This window comes from Aythya ferina (assembly GCF_964211825.1).
Source record: "Aythya ferina genome assembly, chromosome: 25".
Lineage (NCBI taxonomy): Eukaryota > Metazoa > Chordata > Aves > Anseriformes > Anatidae > Aythya > Aythya ferina.
In genome coordinates, this window is record NC_140323.1 from 5314881 (window position 1) to 5342742 (window position 27862).

Genomic DNA, 27862 nt, shown 5'->3' on the forward strand with positions numbered 1-27862 from the left:
CTCGGGGTCTGTCTCGGTCAAAACAGCTTTTTCCTGCTTTTGCCGGTGCAGACAACCCGGGCCCGGAGTGCTGCACGTTCCCGCTGTGCCCCCAGCGCCCCTGCTCCTCCCCACACACAGCAGCAGCACGGACCCGGGGAGGAGAAGGTGCCAAATCCCAAATCCTGGAGCCCCTTCCCTGCAATTTTGGGCTGGTGAACGGAGCGAGTGGCCGTGTCCTTGGTGGCTCAGAGCATCCTCGCTCGCAGCCTGCTGCCTCTGTTGCAAGCCGCATGTGGCTGCGCTGGTGCACGAGTCACCGGTGATGCTCCTGGTCCCAAAACCCCAGGGGATGCTTCATGCCACGGGCTTCTGCCAAGCACTGCCGTGCACCCAGAGGGTCTCTGTGCCGCGGGGTCTGGCCCCAAAAGGAGCCTTTGATCTTGCCCTGCGTGGCATCCCCATCCCTCGTGTGGGTGTCCCAGGTGGGAAGGGGTTAACGGTGCCCGACTTGCTCCGCTCCCCTCCCGGGACCCTTTTGGGTCTGAGCCCGGCACCTCGCTGCACCCCTCAAGGGTTAACCCCGCTTGGGCTGTTCAAACACCTCCAGCTGAGGTAAGCACACAGCCTGTTTGTTCAGGTAAATAAGGAAGGAATTAGATATAATGGCCAAAGGAGGCATTTGCTGACCGACCTGCGCTCGGCTGGGCTGCCCCCGGCCCCCTCGCGTCCCTCGGCGCGGCCACCACCATCGTCCCTCGGCCACCGCCGCGTGCGCCCCAGCCTCGTCCCCGACCGCCCCCGTGCTGGGTGCCCGGAGCCGATGTGGCTCCTCCTGGCCACCGCGCTGCCACCGCGCTGAGCCGGGCAGGGTGCTGCTGCCCACCCTCCTCGCTGACACCGGGGCACCCCGCTGCGGGCCATGCCCACCCCGGCCGCCGTGCCGAGCACCCCAGGGACGGCTCTGCCCGCCCGCCGCCGGGACCGATGCCTTTTCTGAGCTGCCCCTTCGAGGTAAGACCCCTCCACACCGTCCCCGTCCTTCCCGTGGGAGACTTTGGTCAGCCCCCTCCTGTGATCCCGGGAGGTTTGGCACCGGTTTGGGATGGGTTTGGGGATGTCCCCTGTGGGCATCCCGTCCTGCGGCTCCTGCTGCTGCCGTCAGGGCTCGGTGGGAACGTGGCTGTCCCCCGGTGTGAGGCTCCTGGGGCTTCTTGGGGTGGTGTCACCCGAAATCAAGGAGGGTTTGCGAATTCCTGGAGTAAGGATGGGGAGCCAGGGCACCTCCTGAGCACCCACCACAGTCCCTGTGCCACCTCCCCAACGAGAGAAGGTCCCGCAGAGCCCTGCACCCCCTGGGAGGCTGGGGGATGATGAATTTTGGGGGCACCACGTGAGCGATGGGAACTGGCACCCTTCATGGAGGTCTCAGGCTGCCAGCGAGGCGCTGCGAGCTGAGGGGCACCCGCAAAGTGCTTGGAGCCCTGTTATCAGACCTGCGCCTTGTTGGAGCTGTGGAGCTTTTCTGGATCTTATTTTTTTTTTTCCCAGTGCTCAAGGCACATTGGCTCTAGGTTCGGTTTTTATGGTTATGCTCGGTTGGTGAAAGACAAACGCCACTCGGCTGCCAAATCCCCCACAATACGGCCTTTCTCATGGGCAGGGAGCCGCCGGGGGAGGAACGTGCTGCTATAAATAGGGGCTCCCTGGCCCTGCATGGGGAACACCAAGCTCTGCTGCTCACCTGGGGGACACCGAGCACTGGGGCTTTGCTCTGGCCCCCAGCAGGCTGTGCCAGCCCCCCCCTCCCCGCTGCTGTTTGCCTCCTTGCGCCAGTGGCCAGGGCAGCCTGACCTGGGGCGCAGGCACCCGTGGGGACGCTGGTCCCCGTGCCAGCACCCATGCAGGTAACGGGGAGGGGGCTGGGGGGCACAGCAGGAGGCTGGGGGGCAGCTGGGGGGCTGCAGGACCCCGAAGTGGGCTTTGTCCCCTCTGTGCAGTGGGTTTGCCCTGAGTGGGGGTCTCTTGGCATAGCGAGACCCCGATCCATCACATCTCCACGAGTGCCACCCCAAGCCCCCAGCCCCATTTGGCAAATCCCCCCTCCCTGTGCGCAGAGGTGAGGGGGGTGCAGGGTACCACCGAGACGGGACTGGGGGCTGGGGGGGGGGGTGGCACGTGCTGGTGGGACCCCGCGGTGCTGGGAGCTGCCTCTGAGCACCCCGGTGTCTGCTGCCGGGGAAAAATAACAGGAAAACCTGAAAGCTGAAGGCTTAAAGGGGCTTAGGGGCAGAGAGGGGGTCGCTGGGTCCCCCATCATCACCCATCCCCAGGCTGTCAGCTGAAGGCAGGTGGGGAGGGGGAAGCCCAAAGGATGAGTTAAAGGGAAGTGCTGCTGGTGGGGACCTGGTGGCACAGCACGTCCCCCTCCCCGTCCCCGTCCCCATCCCACTGCCTGCCCCCTGCCCTGCCTGCTCTCAGCTCCCACAGCCCCGCGGGAGGATTTGGGGACATCCCACGCCCGGGGAGGGCTTTCGGAAGTGCCCGAGGATTTGGGGACATCCTGGGTGCCGCGGGCAGCGCCACCTCTGCGCCCGGCCAACCTGCGCGGGTCCCACAGGGCTTCCTGAGCCGCGCTCCGGCACAACCTGTTCAACCGCGGATTTAGTCGTAATTAACGGGCCCATTGTTCGAGGGTGGGGGTGGATTTTTTTATTATTTTTTTATTATTTTTTTTTTAATTTTCCTTGCTTCCAAAGGCCAATCCTCTGAAAGGTGCAGGTGTCACCGCTGTGTGCAGTTGCGGGTCGCGTTTGCCAAGAGAGCTCTGGGGCAGTGCAGGCGGGGTCCTTGTCCCCATCCTCACCCCCCTCAGCCACAACCTCACCGAGCCCCTGATGGAGCTGAGACCCAGACGGGTGGATCGCAGCAGGGGCAGAGCTCTGAGCCCAGCAGGGACCTGGCGGTGCCCCAAACCCTGCACCTGGCAGAGCCCTGCAGCCCCCCAGTGCTTCTCACTCCGAGGGAAGGCACCGCTTGGTTTTTGTTAGGGTTAGAAGGACCTGGGCTGTTGCGGTGCCCTTCAGCTGTGGCCGCTGCCGTGCTACGCAGGAGAGTTTTCCTCCTTGCTCTGCTCCAGGCTCTGCCAGGCAGCAATGGGAAACGAGCCCTGGTGCTGTCAGCTCGGCCCCGTGCCGTGCATCCCCTTGGGGCCGGGGAAAGCAGGGAGCAGGGGCACCCCGCACCCATCCGAGCTGCCACCCACCGCTGTCCGCAGCAGGGCCCAGCACAGGGTCCCTTGTTGTTTCAGGGCTGGGTGGCTGAGTTTTGCTCCAGGACCTGAGAAAACCCCTGGGGGCTCCATCCTGGGCTGGGGGCTGCTCCTTTGCCCCGTGCCCCGGAGCTTCTCCTCCGCGCTGCGGGCACCCGGCTGCGTGGCGGGGCCGTGCACCCGAATCCGCGCTCCCGGGAGCCTGTGAAGCCCGGCGGGCTTTGCGAATTCGGTGGCACTTGTTTGTTTAAAAAGTGTCGCAAGAGCTAAGTCCCTAATCGCTTCCTCTCTCGCCCCGAGCAGCAGGACGAGCGCGGGGCCACGCTGGCGTGGCTTCGCCGCGGGCGAGCTGCGGGCGCTGGCAGCGTGCGCACAGGGCAGGGAGCGCTCGGCGGGGCCGCTGCGATTGTTGGGGTGGCCCCAAATAAACCAGAGGGGAACACGGAGGGGTTTTGGGGAGCCGTGCGTGTCGGTGCTCCCCACGAGCATCTCGGTGCCCCGGGATGCACCTCCGGCTCTCGTTTTCCAGGGAAAAGCAAAAAGGGAGAGGAAAGGGGAAAAAAAACCCTCCCAAAACGGCTTCTTAGAGCAAACAGGTCCCCACCCAGCCCGGCCGCCTGCGTGCCAGAGCGGGAGAAAGTCAAACAAAGGCCCCCGCCCTGAGAGTACAGCACGTTTTGTCGGATGATTGCTCAGGCTTTCGGGGCCACTTTCCCAAGGGATCGGGGCCTTCTTGTCCCAGCTGGGGTAGGAGGGGACAGGATGGGGACGGCTGCGTTGCTGCCACCCCGCTGCCTCCCTCCTGCTCCTCCTCGTGCCCGTCCCGTGGCTGCAGCAGCTCGATGCCCGAGGGAGGGGACTGCCTGGGGGCTGCAGGTCCCAGGGGAGGGCACGGAGGAGCCCCCGGCCCCGGTGTGCCCCACAGGGGTCTCGTCCCCGTCCCACAGCCGGTGCTTTGCAGGCTGGAGCCGCGCAAGCTGTTGCCGCGTCTCCTTTGTGCCGGCAGCAGCGTGGGGCTGGATTTAGGGCTGATCTGTTAAAGCTCTGCCTTTAATCCAGAGCAAATAAACGAGAGGTTTGGAAGCGGGCGCCATCTCTCAGGGAAACTGCCCGGGAGGTGGGAGCAGCCCCACAGTGCAGGCACGGCTTCCTCCCCCTCCTCTTTGGGTGCCCACGGCTCCTCCATGGGTTTTCCCAACATTTTTTTAGGGTTTTGCCAAGGGTTAAACACGTCCCTGCGAGCAGCATGTGGCCGGTCCTCCCCGTCACCCTGCCGGGGCTGTGGTGCCTAACGGGGGCTGTTAACGAGGTTTAATGACCCCCACACTGCCTCTGGGAGCAGCCCTGTGCCCAGCTACAGGGGGAGCAGTGTTGTGGAGATGAGTGGGGTTTCGGCAGGTTTTTGGCATGCCAGGAGCTGTGGGGACGGTGACGACGGCTCAGCCACCTGGGCTCAAGGGACTCCTGCAGGAACTGTAGGATTGCAGGAACTCCCAGGGCCAATTTTCCTCTTTATTCCTTTAAACCCTTCCTTTTCCCCTCACCGGGGTTTAGAACAGATGGGGAAACACCTCACACCAGCCGCTCTGCCCCCTTCCCCTTTGCCTCGTTTCCTTGGGTCCCTTTGGGGTCTTGGTGGTTTGGGGTTGGTTCAGGCTCTGCAGGCTCCTTTCGTGTTGCAAAAGCTGGGTAGCAGTGATGCTGCTTCTTGTGCTTCTAAAGAGCCCCAAGACTTTTTATTTTCATTTTTAATTCTTGTGAAGAGAAATGCCCCGAGGCAGGCGAGGAGCTCGGCAGTGCCCTGGCCCTACTGTGCCTGTCCCCAGCCTCTCCCCTCGTGGCATCTTTCCCTTCCCAAAGCCTCCGGATGCCTCTCGGGGAGCTTTCTCCGCGGATGGAGCCGTTCCCTGGTGTTGCCATGGAAATTCAGCAGGCTCATCCTCTTCTCCGCAGCCTCCAGGGCTCCCCGCGTACCGGAGACAGATGGGGACGGGCCGATTCGGGGACTTTTTTCTCGTGGGAGAACAAAAAGAAAGTTCTGGTCCGGGGGCTGGCAGCAGGTGGCTGAGGCCAGGTGCCCGGGGAGAAGCAGCTCCGGGTGCCGTCACCACCAGGGCACCCTCGGGTGGAAGCAGCAGGCGATGTTTTCCACGCACACCCACCTGCCTGCGTGGTTTAGGCATCCTCCGTCCTTTAACACCCATGGGCTGCCCTGCAGAGGTGCTCTGGGGACCCTACAGGTCCCGTGCAAGGGGCTCCAGCCCAGCTGGGACCCTCCTGCTGCAAGCCTGGTGCCCAAATCATGAGAAAACCCCAAATCCCGCAGTGCCTGGGCTCCTTCGCCCCACAAAACAGGACATCCCCCAGCACCCCCAGATAAACCCGAGCCCTCCTTCATCCGAGGGCTCCCCTTTGGTGTCTCTTTGGAGGATTTTTTCCCCTCTAACAGGCTTAGTGCCTCCCTTTGTGCCTGCCGCCGGGGCTGAGCCTCTCCTCTCCTCTCCTCCCCTCCCGGCAGGTCCGGAGCCAGCGCTGAGCGCAGGAGGCATGGGCAGCGCCGGCCCCGGGCTGACCGCTCTGCCCCCCGGCCGCCTCGCCCGACCCGACGCTGCTCCCCTGCCACCCCCCTGGGACCCCAGCGCCCACCCCTGGGGCTGCCCGGACAGCCCCAGCCCCCCCAGCACCCCCGAGCAGCCTCTCCCAGCTTTCTGCCTCCACTACTTCGACATGCTCTACTCCGAGGACATCGCCTGGGCTTCCAAGGGCACGGGGGAGACATCGCAGAGCGGTGCCCCCGCGGGGCGAGGCGAGGCGCAGAAGGAGCCCGAGCAGTGCCCGGTCATCGACAGCCAGGGTTTGGGGCTGGGGGCTGAGGGGGACCTGCAGGGAGGCCTCCCCTTGGAGGAGCACTCGCTGGAGCAGATGCAGAGCATGGTGGTGGGCGAAGTGCTGAAGGACATCGAGACGGCCTGCAAGCTCCTCAACATCGCCGCAGGTGGGTGTGCGCCCGGCGGGGTGTCCCCGACCCTCCCCATGGGGTGGGAGTGGGGTCGGTGCCGTCCCAGGAGGGATGTGCCCGGGCTGCAGGTCCCGATGCATTCACAACCCCAAGCGTCGCTCCAGGACAGGGCTGGTTGCTAAAATAAAACACCCCTCACCCCTGGTGGCTCAGGGAGAAGCTGAGCCCTTGCTGCGGGGTGCTGGTGTCACCCTGGGGTGCTGCAGACAGGAGGGAAATGGGGAGGAAAAAGCAGCACTCTTTAAAATCCCATTTTCCCTGGGAAATTGGGTGCAGTTGGATGGGTGGGTGAGGCTGGGGACAGCCCGGAGCAGGGAGCTGCTTGGGGTGTCTCCGCCACGCCAGCAGCTTGGGGATGCGCGTAGCTCCGTGCAGGCTGCACGGCCCCTAAAGGATTTGGGGTGGCGCAGGGAGGGGGGTCCCCAAAGCGAGGGAGGTGGCACGGGGACGGTCCCACCACCACGGGGTGCTGGGGGAGGCTGAGAGCGGGGTGCCCCTGCATGGGGCTGGGGGGGCTGCGCTCACCGCCCGGCCCCGACCCCAGACCCTGCGGACTGGAGCCCCGGCAACGTGCAGAAGTGGATCCTGTGGACGGAGCACCAGTACCGGCTGCCGCAGATCGGGAAGTCCTTCCAGGAGCTGTCGGGGAAGGATCTGTGCGCCATGTCCGAGGAGCAGTTCTGCCAGCGCTCGCCCGTCTGCGGCGACGTCCTCCACGCTCACCTCGACATCTGGAAGTCTGGTGAGGTGCCGGGGACCTGGGGAAGCCCGGAGCGGGTGGTGCTGTGCTGGGGGAGACGCTCTCTGACCGCCTGCTCCTCCTTTCCAGCTGCGTGGATGAAGGAAAAAGCCTCCCCAGGGGATGTGAGATACTGCGGTGAGTTCTGCACGGGCTCAGCTCCACCAGCTGGACAGGGAGCCCGGCCCTTGATGTGGGTCTGGGGTGGTGGAGGGGCTGCTCCCTGCTGAGTTGCAATTATCCCTCGTGGTGGCATCCGTGGGATTGCGTTCCCTCTGTCCGAGGGCTTCCGCGTGGTGCAGCAAAGGGGGAAAAGCTGCAAGAAGTGCGCCGGCCCCATCCTGCAGCCGTGCATCCTTGTGGGGCTGCAGGAGGGCTGCACGGATCAGAAACCAGTGCCCCCAGTGCCCTGGGCTGTGGATGGAGCTGCAGGCACCGAGCTGGGCTTTCTGGCAGCCCCTGGGCAGCGCAGGGCAGCGGGGTCGCTCTCCCCGGGCTCACCTGTCCCCGTCCCTTCCAGGGGGTGACACCAGCTGGGCGGACAGCGAGGTGGACTCGTCCTGCGCCGGCCAGCCCATCCACCTCTGGCAGTTCCTCAAGGAGCTGCTGCTGAAACCCCACAACTACGGGCGCTTCATCCGCTGGCTCAACAAGGAGAAAGGTGGGCAGGCAGGCGGGCACCGCGATGGCCCTGGGGTCGGGGAAGGGGGCAAGGTGGCGACCCTAAAATTCCCATCCCCGCTCCCCTCGCAGGCATCTTCAAGATCGAGGACTCCGCACAAGTGGCTCGTCTGTGGGGCATCCGGAAGAACCGCCCGGCCATGAACTACGACAAGCTGAGCCGCTCCATCCGGCAGTATTACAAGAAGGGCATCATCCGGAAACCCGACATCTCCCAGCGCCTCGTCTACCAGTTCGTGCACCCGGTCTGAGCGGTGCAGGAGGGGCAGGGGACCCCCCGCCGCCTCCCTCTGCCTCCCCGACCTCACGAACCAGCATCCAGCGCTTAAGGACCGGGGCTGGGGTACCGGGAGGCTCAACCCCGATGGACACGGACCGCAGGGACCCCCCCGTGCCCAGACCCCAGCCTCGGAGCAGGGACGAGCCTCCAGCTCCGAGGCCACCCCCGGCGTGCCCGGCTCCGGGGCCAGGACCCTGCACGGAGCCTTCGTCTCCTGGCTGAGGGTGGCTGTGGATTTTGGGGCGGGCGGAGGAGACAGGGGCATGACCGGGACAAAATAAGGGCTGATGTGTTTGTGGCTGGGGTGGGGGCTGCCCGAAGCCTTGGTGCCTTTCAGCAGGGATCAGGGTGGGAGCGTGGACACCCCGGTGTCCTGCCTGCGGGTGTCTTGTTGTCCCCACGTGCCGTCCTCCCTCCTCTGCAGCCTTGGGCATCAGCAGGACACGGAGCCAAGAGCAGCCCCCAGCAGGAGACCCCAAAATCCTCACAGCATCGCTTGTCCCAGCACGGGGGGGACCACCAGGATCATGCTCCCCTACAGCCAGACCCTGTCCCCATGCCACCACCAGGCCAGGCTGTGGGACCTGTCCCCTTTGGCGCTGGCGACCCCGTGCACTGCAGCAGGGCTGCTCCGGATTCACCCCAAAACCCAGCTCCGGGCTGTTGGGGATGGGGCAGGGGGGGATCTGCCCCTTGCTGCAGCTCAGCCCTGAGGTGCCAAGACTGGGACCACCCAAATTTTGGGCCTTAGAGGATAGCAACTAGGTTCATCCCACGACCCCAGGCAGGGGCTGCAGGTGGCAGGGGAGGACAAACCTGGGCACGGGGCGTGAGTGGGTCCGGTGGCTGCGGATCTGCCCCGTGCTGGAGCAGCCGGGTAATACGGGGACGGGCACGTTGGTGTTGCCCTAAGGGGGGATCCCTCCAGCTGCCGGCCACCCGCACCCACCAGTGGGTTCCCAGTGGGACCGGTGGGCTTGAGGCCCCAGGAGGGAGGCGTCCCCCCCGTCACTGTGTGCACTGCCCCCGTCTGTGCCGTGCGTTTCCCAACAGGAGCAAATTGTGGGCTCAGGACCTCGGCTCTGACCCCTTCTGAGCCAGGTCCCCAGCCCCACGGGGAACCCCAAAGCCCTCAGGTCCCAGCCCTGGGCTCCTCCCTAGATTTTGGGTTTTATTTTGCCCTCCCGATTCCTGCCTTTAGGAACAGAGAGCTGCCAGCTCTGCTGCTTCCCGCCGGGACACGGATCCGAAGCGCCGCTCTCTGAGCCAGGACCTGGACGCAAAGCCAGGGACTGTTGAAGCTGCACATTTCACAAGGGTCTAAGTTACCTGGCAATGTTGACCTTTTATATTATAATTGTTATTTGTTTATTTTTCTTTCTGGTTTTGGCTGGCAGCAAGCTGTGGTTCAGGTTCAAACGGAAAGGGTGGAAGGGAGGCCCGGAGACCTGTGAGACGCTTTGTGCGGGGTTAAAAGAAGAAAGCCCGGGCGTTTGGGCTGCTCCTTTGTGTTTAACTGAACCGAGCTGCCTGGAGGTTTTTGGGCTGCCTGTTTGGTGCTGCTCACATGTGGAGGAGTGGACTTGCTTTGAACGGCCTCGCAGCCTCCCAGCCAGGATGGAGGCTGAAGCTGCTGGAGGACGGCGAGGAGGAGCAGGGGAAGGAGGAGAGCAGCCTTCGCCTCTGGAAAAGGGAAAAAAAAAAAAAAAAAAAAAAAAAAAAAGAAATGGGGGAAAAAGTGAAATGTGTCTTGTGATTTTCGTGTGTGCGGGGAGGACAGGCTGGAGGTGCTGGTTGGACCCTAAGGGTGGCTTCGGTGGTGGTCCCCAAATCCTGTGCCAAAATCCCACCCAGAACTCATTTTGGGGAGGCAGCTCCAGGGTGCGTGGAGGCACGGGGCGTTCTGCCGGCCCCCCAGGGGGGCTGACCACCTTCCTGGCAGCTCGGGGGGGATGCCAGGATCCCAGCCCTGCAGAGAAGCAGGTGAAATGTCAGCTGTGTGCCAAGAAAAACCCTTTTTGTCCTCTCACCTGGGGTTGTTTCACTGCTGCTGCTCTCAGTGGGTGCAGGAGCAGCGCTGCGCTCAGGCAGCCGGCACCGCAGGGTTTGTCCCCAAGCCCTGGCTGCTCCAGCCCATAAATAGGGGATAAATCCCATTCCCCCACCCTCTCCCGCTCCCTCCACCCTGCTGCATGCAGCTGCTGCTCTTTCCCAGGGTGGCCCTGGCCCTCTGGGCATTGGAAAGGGGCTGGCGACCCACAGGTTGATTTTCCCAAGGTTTTAAGGCTTGTAACAGGGCTCTGCCCGCTGTGCCAGCATCGGCTCGCTGCTCTGGGGCCTTCCCATCTCCCATTTCTACTGGGAAGCACTGGTCAGAGCCCATTGCCTTTGCTGGCCCTGGGGATGCTCCCCAAAAGCAGGTTTACCTTGAATCCCCCTGTGGGCTCCTCAAGGCTTTGCCCAGTGGGTCGGCACACCCCAAAACAGCTGCTCCCCCCTCCCGCAGGCCCCAGGACCCCAACCACGTGCATGACACAGGGATTCCCCCAACCCCACACCACCAGCCCCCTGCTCCCCGGGCCCTTTCCCAGCTAATCCCAAAGGCAGCCCCTTCCCCGCAGGATGCTGCATGCTCAGGACCGAGCCCCAGTCCTGCAGCACCCCAAAGCCTCAGGGTCGGGGTACCCCTACCTGGGGCTGCTGGGGATGTGGCTGGGTCTGGGGGGGATGAGAAGGGCTCAGGGGCTCACCCCAGGTTTGGGGTTTGGGATCTGTAACCCCCAGAGTTTTGGGGTTTGGGGTCTGTAACCCCCAGAGTTGCCTCCGGATCGGCGCACGCAAACGAGGACCCAGACCCGGAGCACGCTTACAGAGCTCGGTTATTTTCTCTTGCTGCTTTAGTTGTTGTATCCACGGTAATACGATCACAATATATATATATATATTATATATATACCTCTTAAATTACACAAATAATGTACAAAAAACCGGGGTGCATTGCTGAGACAGGTGGTCGGTTAGGTTTTTTTCTGACTTTTTTTTTTTTTCTTGTTTCCCATTCGTGTACCTGGCAGGGGCTGGCGCTGCCCGGCGCTGCGCTCCCTGCTCCTGGGGGAGCGCCTGGTCCCTGGGGCCAAAAAATTCGCCAGCCGACGGAGCGAGCAGGCGAGGAGAGGGGGAAATACGCAGGGAAAGCATCGGCATTGATGCTGCTGAGGGTGGTGGGTGGAAAAAATCAAATGATCGGAGAAGAGGGGAGGGGTGAGAGTGCTGTGCGGGGGCACCCATGGGTGCTGAGGGGGCTCCGGCCCATGCTGATGCTGCTCCCAGAGCCCAGGTGCAGGAATGGGGTGAGCCTGGTGCGTGTCCCCCTGCCCCTGCTCCCATCTGTCATGTGCAAGACCTCAAGAAGGGGTCAGAGGGGACGGTCCCCAGTGGGTCCCCGCGATCCCGGGCTGGCTGCGGGGCACTGGCAGCAGCGTGGGGCTGCAGACAGGTCCTCAGGGAAGCAGCAGCGCTTTTAGGATCTGGTTGGCCCGGGATAAACGCCCTTGTGGAGGCCGCTGCTGCTCCCTGCAGCACAGGCAGGGCATTGGCTTGGAGCGTGGTGGCAGCACCCGGCCACGAGGAGGAGGAGGAGGAGGAAGCTGGAGAGATGCCACCAAGCTCCTTGCTGGGGCTGGTCCCACCTCGCTCGGTGACACTGGATGGGGACAGGCAGCTGCGGGGCAGGAGGGGACGTCGGTCCCCTTCCTTCGGGGATGGAGGAGGACTCGGGGAGAATACGGAATGGCCAAAAAATAAATGGAGCAAAACCCCATTCCCTCTCATTTTCAGGGGGGCGAATTAGGTTGGTCCCAGGAGCTTCAGCGCCGTGCATTTCGGAGCGCTTGCAGCCGGTCGGGAGGCGGCTCAGGATGTCAGTGTCTGTAAAAGCCACCAGCCAGGGGCTGTCACCGGCTGGGCTTGGAGATCTTGAGGTATCGGCTTTTCGCTCGGCAAATCAGCTAACGCAGCACGGACAACGTCATCTTTCGCTTCATGTTATCTTAGAAGAAGAAGAAAAGCGGCTATGCAAAATACTCTTCGGAGACAACTCTTAAAAAAATAAAAGCTTGGTCGGAAAATATGTCTGAATCTCTAACTGTGAGGGGCGACGGACCGGACGGCGAGATGGCTGGCTGGCTGGCGGAGAGATGAGACAACGGAGGGTGGATTTATCTGCGGACAGCGACGAGGAGCACACCACAAGACTTAGATTGCCTCCACGTAGTTGGCGGGGTAGAGACCTAGCTGCCCGTTGTCCAAGCGCCCCTTGCACCAGCCTTGCTCGTCTTCTTCTCCCAGCTTGGTCAGCTCATCGCCTGAAGTGGGAGGCAGAGAGGTGAGAGCTCATGGCAGGTGTTGGGGCCTCTCCTTCCCCAAATTTCTCCCCTGGGTGGGGCTGCTGGGGGTTCTGGGACTGATCCTGAGCAGGTTTGCAGGGCAGAGAGGCAAGGGGTGCCCCATGAGACCTCATGTGCCCTGTCCCACCTCCCCTCCAGCCTTCCCCTCTCTGCCACCCCCACGTCTTGAAGAGCCGGGATAACCCCGACACAATTCGGGGCATTTTACACCAAAAAGCACAGCCGGGAGACCTGCAGCTCGGGCAGACGCCCCGCGGGACAGCCCAGCACCCGTGAGGATCCTCACCTGCTTTGAAGCTGAGCTCGTCCTGCTCCTGCCCGTCGTAGTCGTACAGCGCCCGCACCCGCACGCCCTTCCCCGCCGAGTCCTCGTCGAAGGGGTTGGTGCCGCCGTTGGCCTCGCTGGCGTTGAAGGAGTTGCTGCCCTCGTCGTCGGACCACTCGGCGCTGTAGGTCTGCCCGCGGTCGTGGCTGCTGACGCTGGGGGAGAAAGGAGAGGGGTTGGCGGGCGGGCGGGCATTGGGTGACACCGAAATCTGGGTGGGTGCTGCGGATTTCCTGAGCTTTTGGGGAAGGGGGCACGGCCAGCGAGACATGGGGGGGGATGGAGCAGAGCAGTGGCTGTCACCAGGGACACCCCACCTGCCTCGGGCATCCTGTTGGCACCAAGAATATTTGCACAAAAGAGTGCTTGTTGCATTTGTTGCATCCCTCTCCCCGACAGCCCTCACCTCCCACGCTCGCCCGCCGATGCGCTGGTCTCCCCCGTGCTGATGTTGGTCAGGGTCACCCCCTCGCCCTTCTTCATCTTCTCCTTCCTCGCTATCGTGTGCGTCAGGTCCGGGTTCCACTCCTGGGAGCACAAAGCACTGGCGCTCAGCACCCTGCCGCCACGCGGGGGGCTGCTGGTGCCCATCCCGGGGGGGTTTCCGAGCCTCACCTCGAACTGGGGCCAGTTCATGGGCATGCCGGGGCCACTGGTGCTGCGGAACCACCGGAGGTCCTCCTGCGCGTCCGAGAGGCGGATGGTCTGCTCCAGCTCCCGGTAGACGTTGGCGTAGCTGCGGGGAGAAGCGAGGGGTGGGGGGCTGTGGGATGGACCCCCCTGGGGAACCCCAGCAGTGAGGACAAGGTGGGGATGTCTGAAGTTGTGGCACCTCCGAGGGGACACCGGGGGACGCCTCTACGGCACCTCTTGGTGCCCACGGTGTTGGCCAGAGCCCCCTGGTGCTGCAGGGGATGGGTTTTCCTCGAAGCACCCAGGGCTTGGTTTGCTTTCTGGCCCTTACACGGGTGTTTTCTGCCCAGACAGCTGGGGGGACGCCTACCTGCTGCTCTCGGCCAGGTTCAGGTGCCTCTTGATGTCCAGCAGCACTTCCTTGAGGAAGTTGAGCCTCTTCTCCTCGAACTGCTGGCACTGCTCGAAGACCTGCTCCATGCTCTCCATGTACTGCGGGGTGCACTTGTTCAGCTCGTCCAGCACCTTCTCGTACTTCTCCTGAGTCTGCAAGGCGCAGGGGGGGTGCCCCGGTTACACCAGCACCCCGAGAGCCTCCGCAGGGCAAAATCAGCCTGGCGGAGGGAGAGATCTCACCCCAGCAAGAGGGGCAAATCTCTGCCCTGCTCGTGCACCCCAGCCACTTCTTGTGCAGATGCACAGGGACAGGAATAAGGGAATAAATGGCCATAAATGGGAATAAATGGCCATAAATGGGGAACAAATGGCCATAAATGGGGAACAAATGGCCATTTCTGGTGCCTGATGCTGTGTGAGCCCGGAGCTGAGCTGCCCCGCGGCGCTGCTGGCTCGCACCTTCTGCACGTCTTGCTTGCACTTTTCCACTTTGTCCTGGAGCTTCTTCTGCTGTTCGGGGGTGTTGGACTGGTCCGCCTTGCTGTTGGCTTCCCGGGTCATGGCCAGCTTCTCCTCCTTGCAGGCCAGGTGGTAGGCTTTCTTGGCCGTCTCCAGCTGCGGAGAGAAGAGGACGTGAGGACAGCAGGGACCCGGGGGTCCCACGGGCCCCACGCCGTGCTTCTCCTCTCACCTCCTTGAGCTTCTTGGCCCAGGGCTTCTGCGCTTTCCGGAAGCCGTCCTCGGCCTCCTTGGCCTCCTTGAAGCCTCCCATGATCTGCTTGTGGTAGGCGTCCTTCTGCCAGTTCTTGACCTTCTCGAAGTCGTCGTTCAGCAGGCTGTTCTTCACCTCCTGGTGCAGCTCGCTCACCTTGTCCGCCTCCGTCATGATGGCCCCCCAGGCCCTCTCCAGGCTGCCGTACTGCGGGCCTGGGGGGCGGAGGGGACGGGTGAACACCCCCTGCGGCCCCGACCCCCCTCCCGTGTCCCCCGGGGGTCCTGGCTCCCCGCGGTACCTTTCTCGATCAGCTGCCTCCACCGCTTGGACCAGTCGGTGAGCTGCTGGGCGTAGGACTTCTCGATCTTGGCCCTCTCGTGCACGCAGTTCATGAGGTCGTTGCAGAGCCGGTGCCCGTCATCGATGCGCTTCACCGTGCGCTTGTAGTTCCCCACCTGGCGCGGGGACGGGGACGGGGATGAGGAGAGAGATGGGGATGAAAACAGATGGGGACGGGGATGGGGATGGGGATGAGGAGAGGGATGGGAATGAGAACAGAGACGGGGATGGGGAGAAGGATGGGGATGAGAACAGATGGGGACACGGAGAGGGACGGGGATGAGGAGAGCGATGGGGGCAGGGATGGGGATGAGAACCGATATGGGGATGGGGACAGGGACAGGCAGACGTGGGAGCAGTGCCCGGGGGTGCCCCAGGGGGTTGCAGCGACGGAGGTTTTGCTCCCAGCCACCTCCTCTCCCTCCCTGAGGGCCGGTGGGGCAGCAGCTCCTGCAGCCCCCCCAAGGACACCGCGGCAGGGACGCCCGCGCAGGGCTGGGTTTGGGAAGGGAGGGCACTGCCCATGGAGGTGACGGCTAACGGGGACACCGCGGGGACAAGGGGGGTGGCCGGGGCTCACCTCCCAGAAGCTGTCGGTCGTTTCCTCGGCGGCCGCCGCCGACTCGTCGTAGGAACCCGACATGGCTCCCGGGGCGGCCTCGGCCGTCGGTGCGGGCGCTCGGTGGCTCTCGGGCAAGCAGCAGCCTCATGCACTGGGGGGAGCAAAAGGGTCGGGGGGGGGGCTCACAGCAGCCTCACAGGGCCGAGCAGAGACTCCCAACCCTACCCCATCCCACCCCACTGCATCCCCATCCCATCCCCATCCCCATGCCCTGCGGCACCACGGGGCGAGCACCCAGCTGCAGGGGATGGGGAGGGGGACAGAGCCGTTCCAGCTCCCCTCCTGTGCCCCCCACATCCCCCCCCAAGGTGCCATCCAAAACCCAGACCCGCTGCAGGCATCCGAGCCCTGCTCAAGCCCCAGGGTTTCTTATGCAACGTCTGGGCAGGCAGAGCTGCCGCAGAGCCACCGAAACCCTAAAACCTCTCTGCTGGGATGGAGAAACAAGGGGAGGAATGCAGGGGGGGCCTTACCCGGTGGGGGCTCTGGCCCGGCCACTGCGCATCCCCGGGGGAGCCGCTGAGTGGGGGGAGTGCAGCCGGGAGAAATTCTCGTCCTGTTATTCCAGCCTAATCCGTCCTGATCTACAGAAAAACGGCATCCCCGTGGCGTCACGTGGGCCTGCTGCATGGCTTAACCCTTTGCCGCTCCACTCGGAGACGCATTTTTGGGGCTGGGGGATGCCGGTGGGGCTGGGGACTTGGCCAGCAAGGTGGCACCGCACGGGGACGGAGAGGGGACCGTGGGAACCACGGGCATCACTGCGACCCCTCCTGTCCTGGCTCCGGACCCTGCTCCCATGGGAAGCGCTGGGCTTGTCCCGCCTGGCATCTGCCACCAGGGTGGCCAAAAGCAGCCAAAACCACCCCAGTTTTCCCCTGCCCCATCCCCAAAGGGGCTGTGTGAGGGGGGATATGGCCATGGTGCCACGCACCATCACAGCCGGGTCACATCCTGCCCCTGGGAGAGGGCGATGGCCGGGGGGGGCACACGGGGTGCCACCCAAGGGTGGGTGCCCGCTCCCCCCGGCTGCGTGCTGCCGGCCCCCAGCAGCTGTTGGGACGGGGCATGGAGGATGGGGTGCCGAAATGGTTACTGGAGCGCCGCGGCCGGGCTCGCTGTGCTGGAACTAACAGAGCCTCGCAGGGATTTAGTGATATAACCACGAATCCCACCAATCCCCGCGCCGCCCTCCCCAGACGGTTAAAAATAAACGCGTGACTGTCCCTCGCCCCGCCGCGGAGGCGCAGATGGAGGGGACCGCGGTGCCGCCGAGCGCCCCCAGCACCGGCCCCGTGCGCCCGGCAAGGCGCAGCAACACCCACGCAGCACCCGAGCACCCCTGACACGGCCACCACCTTCCCCAGGGGTCGGGGTGCCCGACCTTCCTGCCCAGCAGCCGTGCCACTGCACCTCCACGGGGCCCCGGGGTGTTCGGGGCCGCTCTGGGTTCGTGTTTCTGCTTCTCCAGCTCTTAATTTTGTCGCAGAGGCTGCGCTGGCAGCGCGAGGGCATCCTCAGGGTGACAGGGGTGAGGGACGCCATGGAGGGAGCACAGCTCTGGCTGGGGGTCCCGTGGGACCCCCGGGCACACGAGGCAGTGGGGGCTGAGGGGCACTGCGGGGTTTGGCTGCCGCAGCTCGCTCCTCGCTGTGATCGGGTCCGAGCTGCAGCCTGGGGGTTATTTTTGGCTCTGCATCACTGCTACAGCTCACGCTGCCGCCTTGTTGCCTCTCTCACCGCCACACGCACGCAGCCGTGCACGCACCCCCGTGTGCCCCCCACATCCCCAAACCCATACACTCCACGCCGGCCCCGTGCCCACCACCCCAGGCAGCCTCGTGGCCCCCAGCCACCCCAAACCCACATCAAGGCAGCCGGCAGCGATGCCCAGTGGCCGAGCCACACCGTGGCGAGCTGCCAGCCCCAGCTGGGTGCTGCTGCACCCAGGGCGGTGCGGGTCTTCACTTCTCCCCCCCCCCAGGCAGCTGGAGAGGAGCTACGGAGGGTTCTGCACAGTGCAACGCTGAAATTTGTCTCAGCTCATGCCCACGCAGAGGCTGGCATGTCCTTGGGTTGATCCCACAGCTGCTGGTCCCCCTGCGTGTCTCCATCCTTTTTGGCACCCTGCTCGGTGCCGCAGCTCGCCGAGGGAGCCTGCTGGCATCACGGGGGGTCCCTGCCCCCCTGCGGGCACTGAGCTGGCAGAGAGGGGCCGGGGATGAGGGTGCTGCTCCCGTGCAGGCAGGAGGCTGCTGCAATGCAGAGGGCTGGCGCTGCCGGTGCCACGGGCACGGGATCCGGGCATCCCTGCGCCGATGGGTGCTGTGCCCGGCTGGAGCCAGGCTGGACCTGCCCATCCCGGGGCTGGGCTGGAGGCAGGCTGAGGCTGGAGGCAGGTTGGTTGCTCTGCCTCCAGCGCAGCCTCGCTGGGACGTGGCCCCAGCCCCACTGCAGCCAGAATGGGGCACGGCACAGGGAGGTGGCAGCTGTCTGCGGGTGTCCCCATCCTGCCCAATTCTGGGGGGCCAGGAGGGGCTCTGCAGCCTCCTGGGGGTGGTTTTCCTGCTGCAGAGCCCTTTGCTGAAGCAGGATCAGAGTGATGCGTGGTGAGGAGGGGAGCAGAGCCCAGCCCGTGTCCCTGTCCCCATCCTGCCCCAGGCTGGGGGTGACCTCGTGATAACGCAGAAGGAGCCGGGGCTGAGCCCTGGTGCGGGGCTGCGAGCGCTGACAGGGCTGGGAGGAGAGGCGGTGACTAATTCCTGGTGAAAATACCCAGGGAAGGGGGGAAGCCGCTCTGGCAGCTGCGCTTGGTCTGCAGGAATCAGAGCGCACGGGGAGGAGGGACGGCCCCCACGGGCAATAAAAGGGCTCGGTGGGGCTCTGACCCCACCGGGGGCTGGGCTGGGTGCAGCCTGGGCTGGGGTGGGACCAGCCCAATGGGGACATGGGAGCTGCTCTCCAGGTTTATTGGAGCTGCTCTCCAGGTTTGCTCGATTTTGGGAGCAGCCGAGGGCTGTGCTGGGCCCCAGAGCAGCTCCTGGTGGTGGGGACAGAGCCGATCCCCCCCCCACAATGTGGGCTCACGATACGGCCGGGTCCCCTTCACCAGCATTTCGGAGGAGCCCAGCAGCACCCGGGGTTCTCCAACACCAACCCCTGAGCCCAAACTGATGCCGTGCAAGGAGCTGCCTTGGTGCAAAACCCTCCTGCGAACCCCACGTCCCAGCTCCAGCGCAGAGCCCCAGCCCCACGGCCACGAGGGCGCGGGGACCCTCGCCTGCAGGAGCGCGTGAGCCGGGGCCGGGATGCGATCTGCTGCGTGCTGCTGCCTTGTGGCTGCTCGGTGGCTCCCAGCAGGGCCATCTCCAGCAGCAGAGAGCTCAGGCAATTGGAAACGAACCAATTGTCTGAGCCGCTTTTATTGCAATTAAACTCTGAGACCTGGCAAGCCCAGCAGCACCCTCCCAAGGAGCCGCAACGCGAGATGGACGCCGTGTGTCCCCTTCCTTCTGCGAGCGTGCCAGGCCAAGGCTGCGTGCGAGGCTTTATCACCAGGGGCTCCGGCTGTGTTTTAGCAGCCCCAGCTCCGGTGCAGGGCTGCGGGGAGGTTATTTCCCTGCCCTGGTTGCAGCGTGGGGCTGGGCGTTGCTGTTTCAGTGGGTGCAGCACCAGATGCCAGTGCGACGCCCTGCCGCTATGCCTGCATGGGAACTGCTCACGGCGAGGACAAACCAGCACGGAGCAGCTGAGGGAGCACCGAGAGCAGAGTCCAACCACATGCAAACCCGCTGGGAGCCCTGGGAGCCCCATCCTGCCCGGCCCTGCAGCCCTGGGGCTGCTGCATCCACCGCAGGCGGGACCCAGCACCCTCCTGCTGTGCGCACGCGGGCACCCAGCGCCGTGGCACCAGCACCCTGGTGCTGCTCCTGTGAGAATTTGGGTGTGAGATCCCCCCCGGCACGATGTCAGGTCCTCGTGCAAAGCTGGTGCTCAGCCAGAGGAGTGGGTGGATGGTGTGCTGGAGGGTGAAGGGCTGATCGCTGCCCTCCTGGTGTCCCAGCACCACGCAGGGATCGCTGCCCCCGTGGCACAAGGGATGGGCTGCCGGGCTCTGCCTGCAGCCAAAAAGGGGGCCGGTGATGGGAGAGGGGAGATGGGATGGGGGGAGCAGGGTACAGGGGGCAGCGGGGAGATGGGGGCTGCGGGATGGGGCCGTGTCCTCCTCCCAGCACCGCTTTGGGGAGCGGTGGCAGAGGTTTGGGGAGCCTGTGGGTTCCCAACCCAGCGGGGCTGCTCCAGGGGCTGGGTGCTGCTGATTCATGCTGGCAGCCGGCTCCACACCCCGAGCAGAGCCCAGGGCTCGGGGCTGAGCAGCCTGGAGAGGCGTGAGCAAGCCGGGGAAGGGCTGGACGCGTGTCCGCCCCGCTAATTATCAAACTGAGCCAAAGCCTGGCAGGGGGGAGGCGAACCTGGGCCCTTCCCGAGCAGTCGGCTCGGTGGGAGCGGGCTGGGCACAGCTCACAGCAGGGCTGTGTCCTGGCAGGATGGCTCTGGGCAGGATTGGAGCCCTGGGGAGAGCAGCCAGGCAGAGGGGATGGGGGTCTCCAAGTGCCAGGGGCTTTTCCATGGGGTTTTGGGCAGGGCGGTGCCATGGGGCTGGCTCAGCCCTGGCGCACGAGGTGGCTGTGAGGGCAGCACATCCCCGGGGACGAGGGGAAGGCAATGGTGGGAAACCTCCTCGGGGAGAGGCTCTCCCAAGGAACCCAGTGCCGGGGGCTGTGCCCTGCCCCAGCTGGAGGGGGGCGAGCACTGGGGGGGGTCCGGCTGCATCAGAGACTCGCTGCACCCAGCTGGGGCAGGGCTCGCAGCTTCCCAAAACCCAGAGGGGTTGCAAAGGAGGTTCCCCGACCCCGGGACGTTACACGAGCCCCGTGTCCCACGGGGGGACGCCCGTCCTGCTGGGCTGTGGGCTGCGCACGGGGGAGATGCTCCAGGGCAGCTTCGCCTTCTGCGTGCTCTGCAGAAACGTTCCCCTGCCTCCTCCTCCCCTCCCCGGAGTTATCCTGCTCGGCACGCAGGGCACCCATCAAAGTCTTCTAGGGATTTTTACGAGCCTCGTGCAGGTTTCTGGAAATATGCGTGGCATTTGCAGATAACGCCGAGTTTCTCCCCAGGGGAGCTCACAGCCGGGCTCGGGGACTGCGGCTGTGCCAGGAATGTGGCCGGGCTCGGGGGGCTGTGGGGTGAGGGGAGCTGGAGCAGGATTATCAGCCCCACGCATATGCTCGGGCCTGGGGAAGGGAAGCTGCTCTGAGCCTCAGCTTGCGGGGTTTCGACTGCCTTCTGGCTCTGCAGCTTTTCTCAGCCCCCCTTCGTAGCTCGCTGCTGTAAACAAGGATGCTCTGACTCTCGAGGGGGGGATTTTTGCGGTCCCAGGAGCAGGGGTTGGGCAGAAATCCCAAAATGAGGTTTGCAGGTGATCCAAGAAGCAGCGAGCGATGGTGCTGCAGGGTACGGTGGGTGCTGCTGGCCCCCTGCTTCTGCAGCAGGGAGGGGGGAGCCGGAGCATGGGGCTCGGGGGTCCCATCCCCATCCCCTCGGTGGGACAGGGCCGGGGCTGGCGGTGGCAGGAGGTGACCGGGGCCGAGCCTGGGGCTGTCGGGAGCAGGGCCGGGGGGGGGGGGGGGCTGCATTCAGCTGCCTCTGGTGGGGGAAGGAGGCTTGGGGCCAGAGGGGGCTCAGCAAGGGGGTAGGAAATGGGGGGGTGTTGGGGGGAGGCTAAAGGGTTTTTTTTAGCAGTGGGGTGAGGCGCTCAGTTGGGCAGGGGGGCAGCAGTGCCAGGAACAACCCAAGTCCCTGCTGCTGCCTCCCCCCCTCCGTGTGCAGCTGGGGAAACTGAGGCACAAACCTGGCCGTGCCCCTGCCCCAGCACCCCCGGACGCGCTCTGGGGCTGAAGGTCACCCGTGTGTCCCCCCCAGCTTGCAGAACGGACCAGGGGACACCACGTCCCACCTTGAGAGCAGGACACAACCCAGCCCCATCCCACCTGGTCCCTCGCAGCCCCCCCTCCGCACCCCCAGACCACACAAGGCACCTGGGCACCCCACGCCCCCGTTCCCACGGGACACCCCGCTGCCCCCTCTCCCTTCCCAGGCTCCCCGCAGCCAAACCCCCTCCGGAGGGGCTGCCGCTTACCTGGGCCGGGCAGGGGGGGGCTGCGAGGGTCCGGGGGGGTGTTTTTGGGGGGAGCTGGCTGGGACGGGCGCGCTGCGTTGCGCCGTGCCGCGCTCAGCACCAGCCGGGCAGCGGCGGCGTGCGGCCGCGGGAGCGCGCCCAGCCTGCAGCCTCCCGTTGTCAAGACAACCAGGGATGGAGCCGCTGCTTGCAAAGGTTGCCAAAATCATCCCGGGGGGGGGCAGTGGACACCCCCCCAGCATGAAAACACCTTGGGCTGTTGGCCATCCCCTTGCAGCGGGTAGCAGCAGGGTGGGCGCTCGCCGCGCCTTTCTGTGCTCCCCTGGGGTGCTGCAACGCTGCGGGAGCCTCCCGGGGGGCTGGGGGTGCTCAGCACCCACTTTCTGGGGTGCCCTGCTGAGTGGGGTGGCCCTGGGGTGCTGTGGGAGGCTGTAGTAGGGTGCCACCAGCTTGTGCTGGGTGCTGTCACCGTGGGGCTCCGGTAGGGCCAGAGCCAGGCTCCTTTACCCCCTTAGGCTGCGCTGCGGTTTTGGGGGAGCGGAGTGGGGAGCCCAAGGGCATCCTCGTCCCACTGCCCCTTGGGGTCCTTGTGCCCCGTGCAGAGGGGGCAGGATGGGACGGAGCAGGGCGCTGCCTCCTCTCCTCCCCCTGGCCCTGCAGGGAGGGCTCCAGGGCTGAGCTCCCGCAGAAAAAAAAACCCAAAACGCCTTTGGAGAGGCAGCCGGTGCCACCCCCGCACCAACTGCGCCAGCTGGGAAGGGGCTGGTACCAGAGACAGGAACACGGGACGGGGCGAAGGGGGCTCTGTGCCCCACAGGGTGCTGCTCCGGGGTCCTGCCTCCTCCCAGACCCTACAGCTTGTGCCCGGGCTCTTATCACGGGGTGCCACGTCCCCGGGAGGCTGGGTGCCCATCATGGTTGGGGTGCCGAGGGGCTCTCCAGCTCCCCATGCCTGCATTTCCCCCCAGCTCGCGGGTGATGTCAGGGAAATTAAAAGCCAGCAGGAGACGAGCGGGTCGAGCCGAGTAACCGAAGCCGCCCGCAGGAGCTGCAGTAACGACGCTGGCTGGGGCTGCGTCTGCCCAGATCGGGTTGCCCGCAGAATGCGACCCGGTCCCGTGAGGCTCAGCCCGGCTCAGCTTTCCCCTAACGAGCGCTTCCATCCTTAATGAAGCTCCGTGGGGCTCGCCGTGCTCCTGCGTGCCAGCCGAGCGTGTCTCCCCGCCTCACAGCTGGCCAAAAAGGGCCTCAGAGTGTTGTAGGGCTGGCTGCAGCACCGGGAGAAGGCAGAGCCAGCCCCAGGAGAGCTGGTGATGGGGGCACCTCGGTGCCTGGGGGGGTTCCCACGTGCGCAGCCCCTCACCCATTTTGGCTCCTTCACCAAAAACCACAACAAACTCCTCCTGGCGCTCGCCCTCCCGGCGGTTCCTATTTCCCACAACCTCTCCTTTCCCCCTCGATAAAACGAGTTTCCTCGTGGGAAGCGGCGGCCAATATTGGCAGGAAATGAGCCTTGATTTATCGGGCCGTTTGGCACTCTGGAGTTACAATTCTTCGAGCGCCGTGGTGAACCGAGGAGCAAATCATCCCCGGCCGTGCTGCCAGCAGCCTGCCCGGGCAGCCCCGGGGTGAGCGGGGTCCCTGTGGGGCCGGGGATGCCCTGCAGGCAGCACTGCGGCTCTGCAGGGGAGGAGAGAAATGCTTTTTTGGGGCGTGAATGCCAGCCTTTGCAGCACGAAGGGGGGATTTTCGAGCACTGCATCCTCCTGTCTGCCTCCCCTCGCGTCCCGAGCCCTTCCCTGCCCTTCCCACCGGGTGCAGGGGGCAGGAGGTGGTGTGGGTGCCCCCGTGCCCAGGGCTCGCCCCCGCCACAGATGTGCAGCTGGTCCCAGGAGCCCCCCGACTCGCTGGAAGAATGTGAGCGCAGGGCTATTTTGCATCTATAATTAGCGGCGGAGGATAATTGGCCCCTCTGCAGCAATTACGCAGAAAAGCGAGCCATTGTGGAGAGCCCTGGCGCGGGGCAGGTGCTGCCAGAAACCCGGCTCGCAGGGACACAATCCCCTTTTTGTCTGCAGATACCCAGCCCCGAAGGCACCCTCCGAGCCCCATCCGGGGCAGGGGCCGTGTCGGGGACATAAAGGCTCCATTTTTCCTGGGAAAACGCCTCGCTGCGCCGAGCTGGGTGAGGGCAGCGGCCGGGGGGAGCTCAGCCATAAAGCCCATGGCGAGGTCGGGGTCGCTGCCTCCTTCCCCTGCTGCTCGGCCCCACGGGGAAGCTCCCTGCTCCAAGACTCCCCCACAAAAGCACGGCAGGGCTCGCTGTTTGTCCTGCTGTTGCACAAATCCCGGCCCCAGTGGCTGCCCCGCCGGGGACAAAGTCTGTCCATGGGACAGAGGTGTCAGCGAGGTGTCCCTGCTCCTGCCGAGCAGCAGGGGAAGAGCCCAGCTCTGTCCCAGCGCCGCTCCCACCCTGGGGTGCCCACACACCGCCCGGCACGGCTGAGGAGGAGCAGCAGCACCAGGGGACGGGGGGGTCCCGGTGAGGTGCGACCCGCAGGGAGCCAAAATTGGGCTGTGGCTGGCTGCGGCGCGTGACCCTGGTGCTGGCACCTTCCTCCTGTGCTGCTGCTCCCAGCACCATCCCTTCCTCTCCCTGCCTTCATGCACGTGATGAGGCGATGCCTGCTGGCTGCCCAGCCTGGCTTGCCCTGATCCTTTTAGGTAAACGCAGCCTGGCACCGCGGGGAGAGACAGAGCCCCAGGAGGGGATGGGGCCAGGCCTGGGGACACCGCTGCAGGCACCCCGGGACGGGCTCAGCGCTGTCACCGGCAGCTGATCGATTCCCCTTGGTGTTTCTAATCTTCCCGAGCCTCTCCTCTCTCTTTTCCAGCTCTTGTCCCCAAGCGAGCGGAGGAGGGCATGGGGACACAGCCCGACGATGCCACCAGCAGGGCCGCTAACCAAAACCACCCCTGGGGTAAGGGCTGATTTCCTGGCTTCTCCTCACGCCTCTGCTGTGCGCTGCTGATCAGCTGCACGCGGCGGTGCGGGGTCACCGTGCCCCCCGAGCTCGGGGACACCCCGTGCCGCAGCAGCCGCCTTGCCCCGAGTTTTATGGCCGGGGCTGAGGGATGTGGGAGCAGCTCGGGGGGGTTGCGGGGGGAGGCGCAGCCCTAATCCGTTTAGCGAAGCGCTCGCTTGGCCATTTCTGAGGCAGGTGGAAGAACAGCGACGAGGGGACGCGGGCAGCTCGGTGGGGTGAGCTCTCCCCAGTGGGCACGAGGGGCTGGGAGATCGCTTCTCCCTGGGGGCTGCGGTGACCGCGGCAGCTCTGCCCTACGAGGTTTGGCCTTCCCCCTCCATCTCCTCGGGGTGTTCCTGTCCCTGCTCCCCCAAAGGGGCAGAAACAAGGAGATAAAATGGGTTCCTTCAAACCCAGCCTGCTCCCAGGGCCGAGGGCAGAATCTCGCGTTTCTCCCCAGGCGGGTAGGGGGATGCCGAGCGCATACCGAGGAGGCAGGGGGGAGGCGAGCACAAGCGGTCGCTTGCTCAGCACTGACAGCCCTGACAATCGCAGGCTGTTCGGGGCGGCTTTTTGGCTCCCAGCCCTCTTCTGTGCATTCACGGGGAGCCGGAGGGACCCCGCTCCTGGTGCGGGCTGACCCGTGGGCTCCCGGCGGCACAGCGACTGAGCCGCCTGCAGTGCCAGCCCCCAGCCTGGTGGGGTGAGCACGGCCATCCCTGGGGCCAGCAGCCCCCCAGGATCCCTCCACAGCCCCAGGATCTCCCTGCAACCCCCAAGATCCCCCCGCAGCCCCCGAGGTTCCCCTGGGGGCCAGCAGGGCCGTGTGGGCTATGGAGGTGATGCAGCTTTTGCGTAACGCACGGAGCAGGGCGTGCGAGGGTGGGGACGTGCAGCAGTGCTGGCCCCATGTCCTCTGAGCCCCAAGATGCTGCAGAGCCTCTGTCCCCCCCCACAGCGAGACCCCCGCTGCCATTTCCCACCCGTCAGCAGCTCCCCAGGCGGTTCAGGAGGCTGAGCCCAGACCTGAGGCACCCTCATTGTGACCCAAAAAAGCTGGCGAGCCTGAACTTTGGGGACAAACCCACAACAGAAAGCAAGCCCCAATCCTAAAGAAGTTCGGAAATTGCTTAAAGCAAGGGGCAGCGAGCTGCTATGCCAAAATATATCCCCCTTCCCTGCCGGGGGACCATGCAGGGGCTCCCGGGGTGGCAGCACCATCGCGGCACACGGGGACGTGCCAAACCCCAGCATCCCATCTGCATCCCGGGGCCACCACTGCCACCACCGCCCTCCGCGAGCCCCCTGCCACCGCCGCCAACCTCCCGGGGGCCGGGTGGGCTCCGTACCGCGCTGGGAACCCCGGGGACGCGTGCCGGTACCTTGGGCGAGCGGCTGCGGGGAGCAGGGGAGGGCGCGGGGCGGCCGCGGGGCCGCGGAGGCCGGGGGGCAGCGGGGGCGGCCGGGGCGCTGGCGGGAAAGCCGTCAGCTCCGTCTCGCTCGGGCTGGATCTGCACATTGGGAGGAAGGTCACGGCAGATGGGGAGGAGGGGGGTAAAGATCAGCACGGAGATTACCGAGGCATTTTTAGCCAGCCAATCGCCGCCACGGCTCCCGTAATGACTCCTTCGCAGCACAAGGTGACAACGCTACCGCAGGAGCGGCGAGGAATAAGCCCAGGAGGCTGCGGGGGGGTTCCCGGCCTCCCCACAGGCTGTGTCCCCCCACACTCCTTCCTTCCCCTGAACCCTTTCGCTCTGCAGCCCTTTTTCCCCGCTCTCCTCTCCCTGTGCAGAGAGGGCAGCCCCGAGCCACCACATCTCCCCCTGGGGACCGTGGATATGGGAACCACAGGCAGCCCCCAGGGCCACACGGGGTGGATGGGGAGCACCCCGCTGACACCTGGCCGTGGCATTTTTGGGGGCAAACAGGCGGCATTTAGGGCACGGGGTGGGGAGTGCCGTGTGCTGGTGCTGCTGGGGAGCTCGCTGGGCTGGAGGAAGATGGAGTGGGAGCGGTGCCTGCAGCGCTGGGTGTGTGTCCTGCAGTCTCCCCACACCTGCACGTCCATCCTGCTCCCCCGGGATCCCAGCCAGGGCTTTACAGCCCGGCTCCAAAGGGCGCTGCCACCTTCTCCTCACCTCCAGCCCTTCCCCGAGGGCAGGGCTGGTGGCAGCAGGGGCTCCAGCCCACGAGAAGCACTGAGCCCCGATCACTGGGCCTCCCATTGAGGGGCTGTGGTGGAGGCAGGGATGCCAGAGCCCCCCCACGAGTGTCCCCGCGTAGTGTGTCCCCAAGGAAAGCAGACATGGTGGTGGTGGATCTGCTCCTCCTCACCGGGAGGCTGCCCCCAGGCACCTGCAGAAGGCTGCGGGAGCCTCCTGTGATGAATGTTTCAGCCTCAACAAACAGAGGCCATGCTCGGAGCCCTGCCCAAGCCCCCCCTGCCTGGCTCAGCCCCACAGGCGTCCTCCTGCTGGCCCCTCGTGCCGTGCCCCCACCAGCCCGGGGAGTATGGGCAGGGGCGAGAGCGGGACCAGCCTCGAACGCTAATCTGTGGAGGATGATCCCAGGCACCGGCACTGCAAATCCCATCGCTGCTGGGCACGTGTGGGAGCTGCCAGGGCTGCCCTGGTGCTGGCGGGGCTGTGGGATGAGGGGCTGGGGGGTGAGGGGCTGAGAGAACAGGGGCTGAGGGGCTGTGGGATGAGGGGCTGAGGGCTGAGGGGCTGGGGGACGAGGCGATGAGGGGCGAGGCACTGGGGGACAAGGGGCTGGGGGGGACAAGGGGCTAACGGGCAAGGGGCTGAGGGAACAGGGGCTGGGAGCTGAGGGGCTGGGGGACGAGGAGATGAGAAATGAGGCGATGAGAGACAATGGGGCAGGTGGACGAGGGGCTGATGGACGAGGGGCTGAACGGTGAGGGGCTGGGGGACCAGGAGATGAGGGACGAGGGGGCTGATGGATGAGGGGCTGGGGGACAAGAGGCTGGGGGACAAGGGCTGAGGCACTGAGGGGTGAGGCGCTGTGGGGTGAGGCGCTGCCATACACAGGGACAGCTCCTCCATGACGGAGGCAGGTGGCAGAGGAGGTGATGGAGGCCATCTCCGAGCACCTGGCCCGGCCCCAGGCTCTCCCCGTGCTTTTTTACTGTCGCCCCCAAATGTCTGACGGACACCTTGGGGGGGGGGGTGACACCGGGCGGGGCAGCGACGCCCCAGGGGACGTTTCC

The 27862-nt window shown here is 65.2% G+C and overlaps 2 protein-coding genes across 4 annotated transcripts; one reads left to right on the forward strand and one right to left on the reverse strand.

The window, feature by feature from the left end:
• The first annotated feature begins 681 nt into the window (after positions 1-681).
• Positions 682-11118, forward strand: SPDEF (SAM pointed domain containing ETS transcription factor). The gene is made up of 6 exons (XM_084498012.1): positions 682-993; positions 5769-6245; positions 6814-7011; positions 7099-7146; positions 7529-7669; positions 7762-11118. The coding sequence occupies exons 2-6, from the start codon at positions 5798-5800 to the stop codon at positions 7938-7940; spliced, it is 1014 nt and encodes a 337-aa protein (XP_084354138.1). The 5' UTR covers positions 682-993; positions 5769-5797; the 3' UTR covers positions 7941-11118.
• Positions 10831-26118, reverse strand: PACSIN1 (protein kinase C and casein kinase substrate in neurons 1). 3 transcript variants are annotated; one of them, XM_084498009.1, is made up of 10 exons: positions 26013-26118; positions 15364-15496; positions 14743-14899; positions 14421-14656; positions 14189-14344; positions 13704-13879; positions 13316-13436; positions 13107-13228; positions 12662-12855; positions 10831-12333 (listed from the first exon to the last, which is right to left on the reverse strand). In XM_084498009.1, the coding sequence occupies exons 2-10, from the start codon at positions 15424-15426 to the stop codon at positions 12224-12226; spliced, it is 1335 nt and encodes a 444-aa protein (XP_084354135.1). In that variant the 5' UTR covers positions 15427-15496; positions 26013-26118; the 3' UTR covers positions 10831-12223. The 3 variants fall into 3 exon arrangements, with proteins under 3 accessions (XP_084354135.1, XP_084354137.1, XP_084354136.1); XM_084498011.1 differs by lacking the exon at positions 26013-26118 and adding an exon at positions 21605-21700; XM_084498010.1 differs by lacking the exon at positions 26013-26118 and adding an exon at positions 15879-15989.
• Positions 26119-27862: the final 1744 nt, after the last annotated feature.